At 42.9% G+C, this 19,420-nt stretch overlaps 1 protein-coding gene across 1 annotated transcript in view; it reads right to left on the bottom strand.

Annotated features, from left to right (window-relative positions):
- Positions 1-16,072, bottom strand: part of LOC123483097 (LON peptidase N-terminal domain and RING finger protein 1-like) — a gene marked incomplete at its 3' end in the record, with an annotated part of 30,455 nt that extends 14,383 nt beyond the window's left edge. The window contains exon 1 of the mRNA XM_045212573.1: positions 15,143-16,072. Within this exon, the coding sequence (XP_045068508.1) occupies positions 15,143-15,440 (298 nt within the window). The remainder of the gene's footprint in view (positions 1-15,142) is intronic.
- Between the last annotated feature and the right edge of the window lie 3,348 nt (positions 16,073-19,420).

Genomic DNA, 19,420 nt, shown 5'->3' with positions numbered 1-19,420 from the left:
CCCCTGCTGATTTTGTAAGTTTGCCCACTGACAAAGAAATGATCAGTCTATAAATTTAATGGTAGGTTTATTTGAACAGTGAGAGACAGAATAACAACAACAAAATCCAGAAAAACACATGTCAAAAATGTTATAAATTGATTTGCATTTTAATGAGGGAAATAAGTATTTGACTCCCTCTCAATCAAAAAGATTTCTGGCTCCCAGGTGTCTTTTATACAGGTAACGAGCTGAGATTAGGAGCACACTCTTAAAGGGAGTGCTCCTAATCTCAGCTTGTTACCTGTATAAAAGACACCTGTCCACAGAAGCAATCAATCAGATTCCAAACTCTCCACCATGGCCAAGACCAAAGAGCTCTCCAAGGATGTCAGGGACAAGATTGTAGACCTACACAAGGCTGGTATAGGCTACAAGACCATCGCCAAGCAGCTTGGTGAGAAGGTGACAACAGTTGGTGCGATTATTCGCAAATGGAAGAAACACAAAATAACTGTCAATCTGCCTCGGTCTGGGGCTCCATGCAAGATCTCACCTCGTGGAGTTGCAATGATCATGAGAACGGTGAGGAATTAGCCCAGAACTACACGGGAGGATCTTGTCAATGATCTCAAGGCAGCTGGGACCATAGTCACCAAGAAAACAATTGGTAACACACTACGCCGTGAAGGACTGAAATCCTGCAGCGCCCGCAAGGTCCCCCTGCTCAAGATAGCACATATACAGGCCCGTCTGAAGTTTGCCAATGAACATCTGAATGATTCAGAGGAGAACTGGGTGAAAGTGTTGTGGTCAGATGAGACCAAAATCGAGCTCTTTGGCATCAACTCAACTCGCCGTGTTTGGAGGAGGAGGAATGCTGCCTATGACCCCAAGAACACCATCCCCACCGTCAAACATGGAGGTGGGAACATGCTTTGGGGGTGTTTTTCTGCTAAGGGGACAGGACAACTTCACTGCATCAAAGGGACGATGGATGGGGCCATGTACCGTCAAATCTTGGGTGAGAACCTCCTTCCCTCAGCCAGGGCATTGAAAATGGGTCGTGGATGGGTATTCCGGCATTACAATGACCCAAAACACACGGCCAAGGCAACAAAGGAGTGGCTCAAGAAGAAGCACATTAAGGTCCTGGAGTGGCCTAGCCAGTCTCCAGACCTTAATCCCATAGAAAATCTGAGGAGGGAGCTGAAGGTTTGAGTTGCCAAACGTCAGCCTCGAAACCTTAATGACTTGGAGAAGATCTGCAAAGAGGAGTGGGACAAATTCCCTCCTGAGATGTGTGCAAACCTGGTGGCCAACTACAAGAAACGTCTGACCTCTGTGATTGCCAACAAGGGTTTTGCCACCAAGTACTACAGTGGGGAAAAAAAGTATTTAGTCAGCCACCAATTGTGCAAGTTCTCCCACTTAAAAAGATGAGAGAGGCCTGTAATTTTCATCATAGGTACACGTCAACTATGACAGACAAAATTAGGAAAAAAATCCAGAAAATCACATTGTAGGATTTTTAAGGAATTTATTTGCAAATTATGGTGGAAAATAAGTATTTGGTCAATAACAAAAGTTTCTCAATACTTTGTTATATACCCTTTGTTGGCAATGACACAGGTCAAACGTTTTCTGTAAGTCTTCACAAGGTTTTCACACACTGTTGCTGGTATTTTGGCCCATTCCACCATGCAGATCTTCTCTAGAGCAGTGATGTTTTGGGGCTGTCGCTGGGCAACACAGACTTTCAACTCCCTCCAAAGATGTTCTATGGGGTTGAGATCTGGAGACTGGTTAGGCCACTCCAGGACCTTGAAATGCTTCTTACGAAGCCACTCCTTCGTTGCCTGGGCGGTGTGTTTGGGATCATTGTCATGCTGAAAGACCCAGCCATGTTTCATCTTCAATCCCCTTGCTGATGGAAGGAGGTTTTCACTCAAAATCTCACGATACATGGCCCCATTCATTCTTTCCTTTACATGGATCAGTCGTCCTGGTCCCTTTGCAGAAAAACAGCCCCAAAGCATGATGTTTCCACCCCCATGCTTCACATTAGGTATGGTGTTCTTTGGATGCAACTCAGCATTCTTTGTCCTCCAAACACGACGAGTTGAGTTTTTACCAAAAAGTTCTATTTTGGTTTCATCTTCAGACGGGCCTGGACATGTACTGGCTTAAGCAGGGGGACACGTCTGGCACTGCAGGATTTGAGTCCCTGGCGGCGTAGTGTGTTACTGATGGTAGGCTTTGTTACTTTGGTCCCAGCTCTCTGCAGGTCATTCACTAGGTCCCCCTGTGTGGTTCTGGGATTTTTGCTCACCGTTTTTGTGATCATTTTGACCCCACGGGGTGAGATCTTGCGTGGAGCCCCAGATCGAGGGAGATTATCAGTGGTCTTGTATGTCTTCCATTTCCTAATAATTGCTCCCACAGTTGATTTCTTCAAACCAAGCTGCTTACCTATTGCAGATTCAGTCTTCCCAGCCTGGTGCAGGTCTACAATTTTGTTTCTGGTGTCCTTTGACAGCTCTTTGGTCTTGGCCATAGTGGAGTTTGGAGTGTGACTGTTTGAGGTTGTGGACAGGTGTCTTTTATACTGATAACAAGTTCAAACAGGTGCCATTAATACAGGTAACGAGTGGAGGACAGAGGAGCCTCTTAAAGAAGAAGTTACACGTCTGTGAGAGCCAGAAATCTTGCTTGTTTGTAGGTGACCAAATACTTATTTTCCACCATAATTTTTTTCTCAATTTGTCTGTCATAGTTGACGTGTACCTATGATGAAAATTACAGGCCTCTCTCATCTTTTTAAGTGGGAGAACTTGCACAATTGGTGGCTGACTAAATACTTTTTTTCCCCACTGTAAGTCATGTTTTGCAGAGGGGTCAAATACTTATTTCCCTCATTAAAATTCAAATCAATTTATAACATTTTTGACATGCGTTTTTCTGGATTTTTTTTGTTGTTATTCTGTCTCTCACTGTTCAAATAAACCTACCATTAAAATTACAGACTGATCATTTCTTTGTCAGTGGGCAAACGTATCAAATACTTTTTTCCCTCACTGTATATCTGAGAGATATAAGAAAGATCAGGATTTAACCCCTTAGTTTTGGCACTAAACAGTCTCCATATATACTTCCATAAATTTTTTCAACTGGTACCGGGGGCCTATAGACGAATCTTGTGAGGCCTGTGGGCGTCCTAGAGCAAAACAACCATGTACGTGTTCGTGAGAGTCTCATCTTTCCATAGAGGGGTGGAAATAGTTTCTAGGTCAAACAGTTTGGATGCTACAGATGACTTTGTGAGAAGACCGATTTTCGAGATGTCTCATGGTCTGACAAACACCGCTCTAGCTCTATCACCTTTCACCGCAGATGTGGAAGTGTTAAATCGGTGGATGCAGTGGATTGAGATGCATCCAATGCAAACAAAAGATATCTCTAGCTTAAACTGACAGATATTTATGGGGATTTTTAAAATATGCTCATTACATTTCCACGGGGGCACGTACATCAACTCTAGGGGGTTAATCTAAGACAAAAATAATGGTGCTCCAAAAAAGATCCAGTAGCCAGGACAAGAAATACAAATTCTATCTAGACACTGTTGCCATAGAGCACACAAAGAACTATACCTACCTTGGCCTAAACATCAATACCACAGGTAACTTCCACAAAGCTGTGAACGATCTACGAGACAAGGCAAGAAGAGCCTTCTACGCCATCAAAAGGAACATAAAATTGGACATCCCACTTAGGATCTGGCTAAAAATACTTCATTCAGTTATAAAACCCATTGCCCTCTAAGGTTGCGACTGAGGTCTGGGGTCCACTCACCAACCAATAATTCACAAAATGGGACAAACAGCCCAATTGACTCTGCATGCAGAATTCTGCACAAATATACTTTGTGTACAACGCAAAACCCCAAACAATTAATGCAGAGCAGAATTAGGACTATACCCGCTAGTTATCAAAATCCAGAAAAGGGAGGATCACGTGACCCTTGAACGAGATGAACTAGGAGCTCCGCACAAGTAGTTTCCAATTCCTAATCTTACCTCCACTTCAAGTTTAAACTCATTTAGCTTTAGTCAAAAAGTCATGGCGGCTTCAAAAGGCAACACTACAGGTGACATTTTTACCCGGACTCGAGTACTAGCGACGGAAAAAGCCTCCAAGAAGCAGCTAGCTTCAGAAAAAGCTAGCGCCATTAGCCAGGAGAAAGAGGACCCGTCCCCCCGAGGCCCAACGAATGCCAACCTCGCACTCTGTCGAAGACATCTTTTCTGAGCTGAGATCCCAACGTACAGAACTCAACACTAAACTAGATGCCATTAACGCTCAGCTCAGTGCGATAGGGGGCAAGGTGACAATCCTGGAAAATGCCTTGCCTGACATAAACAACAAGATAACCATAAACGCGGGGCGCCTGGACGAGGCAGAGGGGCGAATCCTATCCACGGAAAACTTATTGACAGACGCCATGGAAACAATAGCATATGCTAAAAAAAAATAGAGCAGCTGGAAGAGAAAACAGAGGACCTGGAAAACAGGGGGCGAAGGAATAATTGTGTTCTATTAAATCTGGGCGAAAAAGAAGAGGGAAACATGCCACTGATCCGCTACCTGCAAGACAAACTTCCCGAGTGGCTCCACCTGTCCACCGACAGGCCCATAGAACTCGAGAGAGCTCACCGAGCACTGAGGCCCCCACCAGCAGCCAGACAACCACCGCGCCCAATCACCATACGTTTCCTGAGATTCACCGACAAGGAACGAGTCCTACAGGCGGCGAAAACCAACACCATTACAGTGGGAAACGCCAAACTCACCTTACTCCAGGACCTGTCAGCTGGAATACGCCGAAAGCGCCGAGAGTTTGACGAGGTGAAGAAATGCTCCATTGACCGAGGCATCTTTAGGGGATTCAAATACCCAAACGAGCTCAGGATTCTTCACCAAGGAGCCCTGCGACACTTCAAAACTCCCGAAGAGGCAAAACGCTTTTTTGAAAGACAACCCCGGTCAATGAGAAATGGACCATTGACTAAATGCGATTAATGCGATTACTGTTATTACTAAAGGAGGTAAGACAACATATAGCCGATATCCAAAGACCCACCGCCCTGCTAAATTTCATTATAGCCGTCCAATCTATATTTATGTTCCTTTAGCTGAGAGGGATAGGCCCCATATTATAACTTAGGCCTACTGTATGTAGGCTGGGCTATTGATTTTATTTTCTCCCTTTCTTAATGTGGTCTGGACGGGGCTACGTTGTCAGTTACTCAATGCGGGCGGAGAGGATGAGGCATTTCTTTGGTGGGGAGGGGGAGACGTTGTGCGTTGCTAACTGTTCCCGGTCTTTTTTTTTGTTGGAACACAGAATTGTGACTGAGCGGGGAGGTAATAGATCCAACGGGATATGTCGAGTTGTTTGGGAACTCGGCTGGGGTGTTCAGAGATTGTTATTTTATGTAAACCATTTATTTTCCTTTTATGTGAACGCAGCTGTAACTACGATCCACCTTTACCCAGAGATGACTTGCACTAAAGTTCGATTACTGTTCGATGACGATGACTAGTACCTTAAATCTATTGACATGGAACTGCCACGGTCTAGGCCATGCAATAAAACGGAAAAAGATACTATGTGCTCTAAAAAAGGAAAAAGCAGACATCGCGCTATTGCAAGAGACACACCTCTGTGATGCTGAACATGCCAAACTCCGCAGAGCTTGGGTGGGACAGGTGTATTTCTCATCTTTCAAATCCAACAGTAGAGGTACAGCAATACTTATCCATAAGAATGTTCCATTCATAATTGACAAAAACATATCTGATCCGGAGGGGAGATTTATCTTGATAACTGGGTCACTGTATGGGCAACCAATTACTATCTTAAACATATACGCCCTAACACAGATACTCCTGCTTTTATGTCGAAAATGATAACTCTGTTCAATGAGCATTGTGTTTCCTTTGGAGTGTTGGCCGGAGATTTTAATTGTACCCTGAACCCAACCCTAGACAAATCATCTCAAATCACCACCACAAATCCTAGATCTGCAAAGATGTTGAACTCTCTTACTAAAGAGATGGGACTGATAGATATCTGGAGAGAGACTAATAGCTCAGCTATGGACTATACATACTACTCTAATGTCCATAACACCTACTCCCGTATAGATTACATTTTTATCCCAAAGAGTTTCATAAATTCAGCCACGTGTACAATCGGACCCATAGCGCTTTCGGATCACGCCTTTGTCCACCTCCGCTTTGACCTCTGCAAAAACATCCCGAGATCAAAGAGCTGGAAATTCAACACCTCCATGCTATCAAACGAAGCATTCCATACATTGGTAACCACATGGATAGACAACTACACACAAGACAACAAAGATTCTCCTGTTTCTCCGGCCACAATGTGGGACGCTGCTAAAGCCACACTAAGAGGTCATCTAATTGCATATGCTTCCTCTAAGAAAAAAGCAATGGAAGCACACAGGCTAGATCTGGAGAGGGAGCTGGAACGCTGTGAAAAAGTACATAAACAATCCCCAGACAGCACTTCCTGGAGTCAACTTAAAGCAGCCAAAGCCAAACTGAATTTGGACTATACTCGGGAGATTAAAAAAAAGTTTTCTTTACTAAACAGAAATACCATGAGTATAGCAATAGGCCTAGTAGATTGCTTGCTTATCAATTAAAAAAAGAGCAGTCAGAGCGTACAATTATGGCTATCCGAACAGCAGAGGATGAGGTCACATATGATCCAAAAAGATCAATTTAACTTTTCATGATTTTTACTGCAAACTATATACCTCTGAGAGAAAACACACGGAGGCAGAACTCCACTCCTTCCTAGAGGGAATCTCGCTACCTAAACTATCAGAGACCGACCAAGAAGATCTCAACTCCCCCTTCACTCCTGAGGAGATCCTGGAGGCAATTACCTCCATGCCACCTAACAAGTCCCCAGGCCCAGATGGATTCCCCAGAGAGTTCTACAAAGCTTTTTGGCCCCAGCTTAGCCCTATTTTCATGCCAATGCTGGAGGATTTTTGCAAAAACTGAGTTCTCCCAGACTCAATGCACACAGCTCGCATTACAGTGTTGCTCAAAAAAGACAAGGATCCCCTATCCTGCTCCTCCTTCCGGCCCATAAGCTTGTTGGATTTCGACTACAAAATAATCACCAAATTGCTCGCCAAAAGACTAAACACTCTTCTTCCCAAAATAATAAAAGCGGACCAGACGGGATTTATTAGAGACAGATACTCTTCTGATAACATTCGCCGTCTTTTTGATATTATTGATCAAGTAAACGCACAGAAGACCCCTGTCCTGCTGGCTTCACTGGATGCTGAGAAGGCGTTCGACAGGATGGAGTGGAGCTTTCTGTTCTCAGTCTTAGAGAAGTTCAACATGGGCCCAAACTTTATTAAATGGATCAAATCACTATACTCTCATCCAAATGCCATGGTGACTACTAACGGACTGAACTCTGACAGATTCCCTTTGGGACGGGGCACAAGACAAGGGTGCTCGCTGTCCCCCTGCTCTACTTGTTGGGGCGGAGCCTCTGGCAGAGTTGATAAGGAGCAATCCAAGTATTATGGGTGTTCCTGCAGGCGGCCTGCAGCACAAGATTTCGCTTTACGCGGATGATGTCTTGCTCTACATATCCAACCCTGAGAAATCCCTTCCTCCCATCTTAGATACAATTGCTCAGTATGGCACGTTTTCAGGTTATAAGATTAATTTTAACAAATCCACTGTCTGCCCTCTCAATATTATACTCACCAGTTCTACGAAGACACTATGCCCATTCCAATGGAAGACACAGGGGTTTCAATACCTTGGGATATTCATAACACCAGATCTGAATAGGCTTTTCAAAGAGAATTATCTTCCACTCCTGGATCAAATCAAGAACAACCTCCAAACCTGGATCTCCCTCCCAATTAGCTTAGTAGGAAGAATTAATGTAATCCGTATGAACATCCTCCCTAGACTGAACTATTTATTTCAGATGCTCCCATGCTATCTCCCAGCTTCCTTTTTCAAAACAATTAACCAAAGCATCACCAAATTTATATGGGGCAATAAAAAACCTAGGATCAAGCTTTCCACTCTATCGAAACCTGAATCTAAGGGTGGTCTTGCCCTTCCCTCCCTTCAATTGTACTACTGGTCTGCCCAAATCCGCAACATGCTAACATGGATCACAAACAGACAAGAGTCAACGTGGAGCCAGATAGAAGCCCAATCTTGTGGTTCATTGCCACTAAGCTCAACTATATTCATTGATAACTTTAGTGAAGTGGGCAACATAGCCAAAACATTTGTGATTTACAGTACCCTACGAGCGTGGAGGGACTGTAAGAAATACTCTGGGCATCTCCTCCCAAATATGTTCTCACTCGCCTATAGTAGGCAACCCAGACTTGCCAAAAGCCCTGAGAGATGCCAACTTTAATCTTTGGCATACTCTAGGAATCAGGACCTTTTCAGACCTATTTCATCAGAAGACCACTACACTGAAATCCTTTCAAGAGCTCTGCAATGAATTCAATGTGCCAAGATCCCATTTTTTTAAATATCTACAAATTAGACATGTCATCTCCTCATTTACTTCCAAGAGGAGGTTTAGAACTCAGTTGAATGAAGTTGAAACCCTTCTTGTCACAGCACAATCCATTAAAGGCAAAATATCCTATATCTATAGACTCCTTTCTGAGAAAGGAGGATCCTCCTTTACTCCTTTGAAAATAATATGGGAAAAGGACCTTGGTCTGACTATCAGTGATGAGTTATGGGCGGAGGTTTGCGACAGGGTATACTGCTCCTCTACTAATGTAAAAATGAAAGAATCTAATTACAAATTTTTGTACAAATTTTATTACACTCCCCTGAGACTCCATAAAATGAAAACAGACATTTCTCCTAATTGTAATAGATGTACCTCTGAAAGTGGAACCTATATGCATGTATTTTGGAGCTGCAGAGAGATTGCCAGATTTTGGCAATCTATACATACTGCTGCACAGAAAATACTAGATGTACAGTTTGATATGACCCCGTGTCTCTATCTTCTTAATGCCCAGCAGGACTTTGTTCTTGATCCTGACAGAGAAAATTTGCTCATGACCATTACATACTTTGCTAAGAAATGTATTCTTCTATTGTGGGCCTCTAATACTTCTCCTACATTTAAAATGTGGATTGACCAGATTGTTGACTTTCTCCCTCTTGAAAAGCTCACTTATGACCTCCACAAGAGACAGCCCAAGTTTGATAGACTCTGGTCTCCACTACTCAACTATATTTCAAATTGGACAGAGTGAATGGGGGAATCAGGGAGATGGGCAGATGCGTGTTGTGTAAGGTGCTGTAAAACCTAAAAACTAATTATTGGCTCGTCATCTCAGCTAAGGCTGGAAATAGCTAATAAGAACCTTGATAGTGCTGCTGCAAGTTCTATAATTTAAATTTTGTTATAATTATTATTTGTGTGTGTATGTATGTATGTATGTATGTATGTATGTATGTATATATATATACATATATAAAACAATTTTTTATTATTATTATTATTTTTATTTTTATTATTTTTTTTTATTCACATCTGTGAATGTGGAATGTGTTTGGTTGGTTGATTGAAAACTTAATAAAACTTTAAATTGAAGAAAAAAAAAATCCAGAAAAGAGCTGTTAAATTCTACAACCACCTAAAAGGAAGTGATGCCCACACATTCCACCACAAAGCCCTCACCTACAGAGATTAACCTAGAGAAGAGTCCCTTCAGCAAGCTGGTTCTCTGTTCACAAACACAAACAGAAAGGGTTGGTTGCCCCTTGCCAGTCCCCTCAGCCTGAAGCAATCCTAGAAGTCCAGTCTTCAAAACAATGACCTCACAGCTGGTGTCACTGTCTGATGACCTAGTGACAGCAGCATCTGTGTGTGTTGCCGCTTTACGTGCTAGTCGGAATTAGGAAACTCAGAAATGTCGGACTTGCTAACTGGTTGAACGCAGCACGTGTGTATGTGTGTGTATCACCCCATGGTACACATTTAGAGCCTCAGTGGTAACCAATGATGTATAGAAACTCTGGATTTCTGATGCTATGTAGTGGCCAATGAGAGGCTTTGAAGCCACCGGACAGCCATATTGGCACTCCTCAGAAAAGTAGTCCTCCAAAAGGAATTATTGGAATTCTATGGTGTTTCATTGCAAATGTTTCAAGGACAAAATTACATGCATTTAAGTATTGTTGTAGCGGGGACAGTAACATTAGTACTTTAAAAATGTTTGTATATTATTATATATATATTTTTTTATGTTTAGCTCACATAATATAATTTAAAAGTATGCATGAAGGTGTCTGTAATAGAATAACCGGGGCAAAAACAAATGTAGACATTTCTAAATGCATTTCTATACCTTCCAAAATATTTTTTTTTTTTTACAATGGTGGGGGATTGCCAAGATGAAGGCGCGGTGGCTTCAAAACAGCGCCACCTGTCAGTCATCTAGTGTGTATATATATATATATATATATATATATATATATAAATTAAATACAGTGTAGATAACAAGCATGTGAATGTGTAAAAGGTTATTTATTGCCATGTTATATGCCGTGCACAAACACAATAAATGTTATCGATTATTTTTTTTATTTTTTTTATTTCACCTTTATTTAACCAGGTAAGCCAGTTGAGAACAGGTTCTCATTTACAACTGCGACCTGGCCGATAATAACATGTAATATTTGATCTGTCCACGACCATGTAACTTGTTGCCTATGAACATGTGTAGAACTGCATTCTATCACAGCCTTATAAAGAGAACTGCATTCAATAAGGCCAATTCTTAAAACTGTGATATCTGGTGTATGTTATTACCCATCTTAAGATTAGTTCAGTGGCCGTGTGTGTACTCATCACTGACCCATATCTTCACACACTTCCAATAATCATCAGGCTTATACAGTGAATACTAGGAACACGGTAGTTCCGGATATAACTTAATATAGACCTCCAGCTAAGATACACTATATATACAAAAGTATGCGGACACCCCTTCAAATTAGTGGATTCGGCTATTTCTGCCACACCCGTTGCTGACAGGTGGCCCCGTGTAGCTCAGTTGGTAGAGCATGGCGTTTGCAACGCCAGGGTTGTGGGTTCGATTCCCACGGGGGGCCAGTATGAAAATGTATGCACTCACTAACTGTAAGTCGCTCTGGATAAGAGCGTCTGCTAAATGACTAAAATGTAAAATACGAGCACACAGCCATGCAATCTCCGTAGACAAACATTGGCAGTAGAATGGTCTTCCTGAAGAGCTCAGTGACTTTCAACGTGGCACCATCATAGGATGCCACCTTGCCAACAAGTCAGCTCATCAACTTTCTGCCCTGCTAGAGCTGTCCCGGTCAACTGTAAGTGCTGTTATTGTGAATTGGAAACGTCTAGTAGGCCACACAAGCTGACAGAACGGGACCGCCGAGTGCTGAAGCGCGTAAAAACAGTCTGTCCTCAGTTGCAACGTCAGCACAAGAACTGTTCGTCGGGAGCTTCATCAAATGGGTTTCCATGTCCGAGCAGCCACCCACAAGCATAAGATCACCATGCGCAATGCCAAGCGATGGCTGGAGTGGTATAAAGCTTGCCGCCATTGGACTCTGGAGCAGTGGAAACGCGTTCTCTGGAGTGCTTCCAACTTTGTGGCAACAGTTTGGGGAAGGCCCTTTCCTGTTTCAGCATGACAATGCCCCCGTGCACAAAGCGACGTCCATACAGAAGTGGTGTGATCGGTATGGAAGAACTTGACTGGCCTGCACAGAGCCCTGACCTCAACCCCATCTAACACCTTTGGGATGAATTAGAACGCCGACTGCGAGCCAGGCCTAATCGCCCAACATCAGTGCCCGATGTCACTAATGCTCTTGTGGCTGAATGGAAGCAAGTCCCCGCAGAAATGTTCCAACATCTAGTGGAAAGCCTTCCCAGAAGAGTGGAGGCTGTTATAGCAGCAAAGGGGGGACCAACTCCATATTAGCACCCATGATTTTGGAATGAGATGTTCGACGAGCAGGTGTCCACATACTTTTGGTCATGTAGTGTATCTAAGCTCAGGGGGACAACCTCAGTTTCTTTCTTTAGGTTATATGTTGTACCACTGTGACTGCAGTACTGCCTCCCACCATGTGGCTCTTATGTGACCAGGCTACTGGCTACAAGAGGGAGTGAATGCCAGGCAGTGAAGATTTTAGCATGTAAATCTTGGTGGGGCAAACTCAACAACAACAAAAATGTTGATGCATGCCAGCAAAGCCACTACACAACACAACACTAAACAATACATTAATTGCACTAGAACGGTGACAAACGGTGCCAACAAACTGTTAGGGCCTACATAACGCTGTCTCAATGTAACAGTGTTGCTTCCGTCCCTCTCCTCGCACTGCTAACTAGCTAGCCATTTCACACCGGTTACACTCACCCCCCTTTTGACCTCCTGCTTTTCCGCAGCAACCAGTGATCCGGGTCAACAGCATCAATGTAACAGTTTTGCTTCCGTCCCTCTCCTCGCCCCTACCTGGGCTCGAACCAGGGACCCTCTGCACACATTGACAACAGTCACCCTCGAAGCACCGTTACCCGTCGCTCCACAAAAGCCGCGGCCCTTGCAGAGCAAGGGAAACAACTACTTCAAGGTCTCAGAGCGAGTGACGTCACCAATTGAAATGCTACTAGCGCGCACCGCTAACTTGCTAGCCATTTCACACCGGTTACATCAACAGCAGATCTTTCTTTTCAGCACCACGGAGTGAATCCTTACCACTGCTACACCTGGCTATCAGCGGAGCCTTCTCTGGCAGCGAAACAGTTCATTCAGAATATTTTACTGCCTTTTAAAAAAAACATAGCTGATATGGCTGAGTTGCTTAAACAAATGTGGTTTCTACTGACAATTGAGATGTACAAACTATGGCATAAGGGGACGACGAGCGAATAAGAGGCAATCCGTCATTTCGATTAAGACATTAATGAGCGAGCTAGGACGGACGTAGTCAATATAACTATTTGTTCAGCACTTTTGAAATGTACAGCCACAGAATTCAGAACATGGGCCGTTCTTACAGTATTCTCCCTATACACCAAGTCAGAACCGTAGGATAAATAAAGGGGGCATATAAGCAGCCAATGAAAGTTCTTACAATATTCAATGATTACATTTCTCTAAAACAGGCTATAGGCTACATGTGCACAACCAATTCAGAACAGTAGGCTAAGTTATGAGGTTGAAAGGGACCAAATGATTAGGGTGAGGCACATGGGCTACTAACAGCTTACTACACAACATACACTTAGTATCACTTTCTTAGCTACAGTATACATACAGTATCTCCCTGGCATATTACATAATTTATGCAGTATTCAACCTTTTCTAGCCCATGGTGTTGAATGTTAATCTTTTTAAGCTTGGAAAAGAGACCCTTAAACCCAGACTTGGACCACACACCCACTCCACTGAATAGCAGGCTAGTGATTGCTTTGCAACACTTGCAATTAGCCAGATTCCTTCCAAACCACTCATTGTTGAATTTGCGATTTCCAACTTGTTGTATAATGTTTATGTCCAATGGCCGATGAGCACCGATACGTTTTATCTATAATTTCTCTTCATACGACAAGGATTTAAAAGGATTTGCCAGTAGATTGTCAACGTGATTCATGATGATGACTGCTTGTCTAGCTTGCTAGCTAAGATTTTGAAAGTATTATGTTGACATGATCAGTCCAATCAAAGCTACTCTAGATATAAAGTGATTTGACGTCATTTTATCTATGGCCAATGACCTTGAGCCTTCTTGGATGGGCACTTCTAATGTAACTCTATGGCAGCACCCAGGGGACCTGAATTTCCCGAGCTCTCCCCATAGATTTTGTGGCGATGTAGTGTCCCCATGAGTGACAGAACACTGAGCCAATCACGGCGCAACTAGAGAACATTACCAACCCATATGCTCTGTATTTTCCACTTGCTGCCCCACCACCACCACAGAAAGCACTGAACTAGGCTGAAACACCTGCATTTTGGAGCTGCCTTACTCAAGAAAGCAAAAAAAGAGACCATGTTTGTATGCGGCTTTATTAACTCAATGATTTTTTAAATTTATTTTTTACATTGTTTGCAAACTGATATTTGACAGGTATTGATGCCAAAATAACATGCAAAAAACGTTGTGTAAAATAAACATTTTGACTCTCGGTGCTGGTGATCAATAAAGGTAGGTCACAGGCAGACAAATAAGACCTCCTCATGATCTGTGGAGTCCCGGCTTTCGGTGTGTATCGATATATTCCGTGTTTACTTCGTTTATGCTTCACAACGCTAACCGGAATGTAGGTAGCAGCCATCTTCAAATTAGGTCATTGGCTGGGCCTGCCCTTATACATTCGTATGCAAATATATGGTAGTAAGTCACACCAAAGATTTTAAGGCACAGATCAATAGCCAAGATACTCAGCTTTCCGCAAATATGGGGACTTTACATTTAAGAGGTTAACACTATGACTTATTTGTTGTTGTTTTTTACATTGTTTGCAAACTGATTTTTTTAAATGTTTATGTATAGCTAAACAGGTGGGGCTCAATGCCCTGAATAACGGGTCGCCACTGATGCCAGGTCACTACACCACTATTATATTATAGCAGTTTCAACAGTATTTTATTTAACCTGTATTAACCAGGAAAAGACCGTTGAGGTTTGAAGCCTCTTTTGCAAGGGGGGCCAGATTGTGTAGGCTATATTGCACTTAAGACAAAATAATTTAAACTAAGCACATTAATCTATAGGAATGAACTTCAAGTGTGTGTGTTTTTATGTGTCAGCATTTTATTTCCTACGTCTTAGCTGGAGTTTTTTCGGGCAAACAACTGTTGGATGTACATTTACGTAATTAGGGTCGTGTGGGGCTTTTATAAGTGGCTTGATTCCATTTTACACAACGTATATACACATTTTATCATAGGCCTGTCCTGCAGCCTACTCGAGGGTTGCATAAGGAAATGTATTCCCCAAACGTACTCAAGTTCACACATTCTTTTTAGGAACCTACCTAGTCGGATTCCTTCATCCGCGATGCGTAAAGCTTCTGTGTACTCGCTGGTTTTGAGTTTCTCCAGAATATGGCACTTCATCCTCGTCTCTTCTGGGCAGCACTTCTCAATGACACTGAAGAGCAGGATGTTGTTCTTGATGTTTTTGCCGTCTCTCTGTTTAAATCTTTCCTTGCAGGCTGGGCACCTGGATGGCAAGTAGTTTCCCAGGCAGCTCCGGCAGAACGAGTGACCACAGGACATGGTGGCTGGTTCACACATGAGGAACAGGCAGATTGGGCACTCAAGTAGATCCATGGTGGCACCGTTGCGGGGTGATGTCACCACAGCCGGTCCGTACACCCTCCGGCCAGGGGCGAGTTGAGAGGCCCCGCTCCCTAGATGCTTTCTCTCTCAGGTTAAATTATTATCGACGCGGACGCTTCTGTCACACGCGACATGGTTTCAGTGGTTGGGTTAAGTAACATGCGCAGCTTATGAGTCCCTATCTAATCACCATCTAAACAAGGACACACACTCCTCTCCGATTCACATGACCTGACTGCTGGACTCTTTCTGATCTAGTAAACAAAGGCTCTCTGAACCCAAGATCCAACCGTAAACCCCTTATAGTGTAATTACAACTGACAAAACCCTTCCGAATCATTCACAGCCGTGTTCCATTGTCAAGCATAAAGTATTTGGTTTGGAACAACACCACGTAACGTCTTCTCTTTCCTGGCATCATGATGAATAGAAAGTCCGATCGCCTCTGTCCTTCTCGTCTGGTTGTCTTCAACTCCAAACTCCATCAACACTAGACCAATATTGGGTCAGAATTTTAACAACGATTCATCGAATGTTTCGGCCCCAGGCTTACTGTAAAAACACAGCCGGGAGTAGTCAGCTTGTCCCTCTGTTACGCATAGTACGGATGGAGCTCGAAAAAGCCGAAGTGACACCATTACCTTACATAAATAAAGATCACGTGACGGGAAAGCTGGGTATGCTATTGGTCGAAAGACCGGCGTCCCACCCTGTTGTGAAACCGATTTATGCAGAGTTTCATAACACGCTTTTTCTCGGACTGGAGGAGAACTGGGAGGACCCGACAGACAGTGGCTTTTTATATTGTTCAAAATCATAAGAAGCGCACCGACAAGCACCGACAAGTTAACAAGTTACTAATCTCCACACTCTATTATAATGACCTGGGCTGTTCTAGTCATCTAAATACAGAGAATCCGCCGCCTGCAGAAACATGATGTGACAGAAAAACGTGAACGTTTTTTGTTCTGCAAATAGACACTTTTCTAACAGATGCGAAGCTATACTGTGCAACGCAATATGCTACTTTCTTTGTCTAATGATCAGTGGCGATTTTAACATGTCAATCTTGGTGAGGCAAACTCCCCAAAAATGTTTTAGATGCATGCCAGCAAAGCCACTACACAACACAAAACAATACATGAATTGCACTATAACGGTGACAAGCGGTGCCCACAAACTGTTAGGGCCTACATAAAGCTGTCCCAACAGCAGAGCTTTCTTTTCACCACCATGGAGTGAATCCTTACCACTGCTATACCTGGCTATCAGCGGAGCCTTCTTTGGCAGCGAAACAATTCATTCAGACTCATTTACTGCCTTTAAAAAAAACATAGCTGATATGGCTGACTTGCTTAAACAAATTTGGTTTCTACTGACAATTGAGATGTACAAACTATGGCATAAGGGGATGATGAGCGAATAAGAGGCAATCCGTAATTTCGATTAAGACTAATGAGCGAGCTAGGACGGATGTAGTCAATATTACTATTTGTTCAGCACTTTTGAAATGTACAGCGACAGAATACAGAACATGGGCCGTTCTTACAGTATTCTCCCTGTACACCAAGTCAGAACCGTAGGATAAATAAAGGGGGCAGATAAGCAGACAATGAAACCTACAGTATACATATCTCCTTGGCATATTACATCATTTATGCAGCAGCCTACAATACATTTTTGGACTCGCCTTGCTGTGCTGTGCTCACTTGAACAGGAAGGTGACGCGGTGGTCCTTCTTGTTATCAAAGTCTGGCATTCTCTGGATTTATGGTGCTTTCATGATGGATTGACATTATGGCCAACGTATTCAACCTTTTCTGGCCCATGGTGTTAAATATTTATCCTTTTAAGATTGGAAAAGAGACCCTTAAACCCAGACTTGGACCACACACCCACTCCACTGAATAGCAGGCTATTAATTGCTTTCCAATGCTTGCAGTTAGCCACTGATTCCTTCCAAACCACTCATTATTGAATTTGCGATTTCCAACTTGTTGTGTAGTGTTTATGTCCAATGGACGATGAGCACACGTTTTATCTATAATTTTTCTTCATATGACAAGGATTGAAAATGATTTGCAAGTAGATTGTTGACTTGATTCATGATGATGACTGCTTGACTAGCTTGCTTTCTAAAATTTTGAAAGTATGATGTTGACATGATCAGTCCAATCAAAGCTACGGTAGGTATAACGGGATTTTACGTCATTTTATCTATGGCCAATGACCTTGAGCCTTCTTGGATGGGCACTTCTAATGTAACTCTATGGCAGCACCCAAGGGGCTTGAATTTTCTAGCTTTCACCGTAGATTTTGTGGCGATGTGGTGTCCCCATGAGTGACAGAACACTAAGCCAATCACGGCGCAACTAGAGAACATTACCAACCCCCATGCTCCGTATTCTCCCCTGGCTGCCCCACCACCAGAGAAAGCACTGAACTAGGCTGAAACACCTGCATTTTGGAGCTGCCTTACTCAAGAAAGCAAAAAAGAGACCATGTTTGTATGCGGCTTTATTAACTCCATTCTAATTTTTTTTTACATTGTTTGAAAACTGATATTTGACAGGTGTTAATGCCAAAATAACATGCAAAACAGGGAAAACAAATATAATAATAATAAAAAAGACATATACATACAGTTGAAGTCGGAGGTTTACAGACACCTTAGCCAAATACATTTAAACTCAGTTTTTCACAATTCTTGCCATTTAATCCTCGTAAAAAATTCCCTGTCTTAGGTCAGTTATGATCACCACTTTATTTTAAGAATGTGTAATATCAGAATACAGTGGGGGAAAAAAGTATTTAGTCAGCCACCAATTGTGCAAGTTCTCCTACTTAAAAAGATGAGAGAGGCCTGTAATTTTCATCATAGGTACACGTCAACTATGACAGACAAAATGAGGAAAAAAAATCCAGAAAATCACATTGTAAGATTTTTAATGAATTTATTTGCAAATTATGGTGGAAAATAAGTATTTGGTCAATAACAAAAGTTTCTCAATACTTTGTTATATACCCTTTGTTGGCAATTACACAGGTCAAACGTTTTCTGTAATTCTTCACAATGTTTTCACACACTGTTGCTGGTATTTTGGCCCATTCCTCCATGCAGATCTCCTCTAGAGCAGTGATGTTTTGGGGCTGTCGCTGGGCAACACGGACTTTCAACTCCCCTCCAAAGATTTTCTATGGGGTTGAGATCTGGAGACTGGCTAGGCCACTCCAGGACCTTGAAATGCTTCTTACGAAGCCACTCCTTCGTTGCCCGGGCGGTGTGTTTGGGATCATTGTCATGCTGAAAGACCCAGCCACGTTTCATCTTCAATGCCCTTGCTGATGGAAGGAGGTTTTCACTCAAAATCTCACGATACATGGCCCCATTCATTCTTTCCTTTACACGGATCAGTCGTCCTGGTCCCTTTGCAGAAAAACAGCCCCAAAGCATGATGTTTCCACCCCCATGCTTCACAGTAGGTATGGTGTTCTTTGGATGCAACTCAGCATTCTTTGTCCTCCAAACACGACGAGTTGAGTTTTTACCAAAAAGTTCTATTTTGGTTTCATCTGACCATATGACATTCTCCCAATCCTCTTCTGGATCATCCAAATGCACTCTAGCAAACTTCAGATGGGCCTGGACATGTACTGGCTTAAGCAGGGGGACACGTCTTGCACTGCAGGATTTGAGTCCCTGGCGGCGTAGTGTGTTACTGATGGTAGGCTTTGTTACTTTGGTCCCAGCTCTCTGCAGGTCATTCACTAGGTCCCCCTGTGTGGTTCTGGGATTTTTGCTCACTGAGCCCCAGATCGAGGGAGATTATCAGTGGTCTTGTATGTCTTCCATTTCCTAATAATTGCTCCCACAGTTGATTCCTTCAAACCAAGCTGCTTACCTATTGCAGATTCAGTCTTCCCAGCCTGGTGCAGGTCTACAATTTTGTTTCTGGTGTCCTTTGACAGCT

Source organism: Coregonus clupeaformis, unplaced genomic scaffold (genome assembly GCF_020615455.1).
Source record: "Coregonus clupeaformis isolate EN_2021a unplaced genomic scaffold, ASM2061545v1 scaf0026, whole genome shotgun sequence".
Classification (NCBI taxonomy): Eukaryota; Metazoa; Chordata; class Actinopteri; order Salmoniformes; family Salmonidae; genus Coregonus; species Coregonus clupeaformis.
This window is presented reverse-complemented; position numbering and strand designations above follow the sequence as displayed.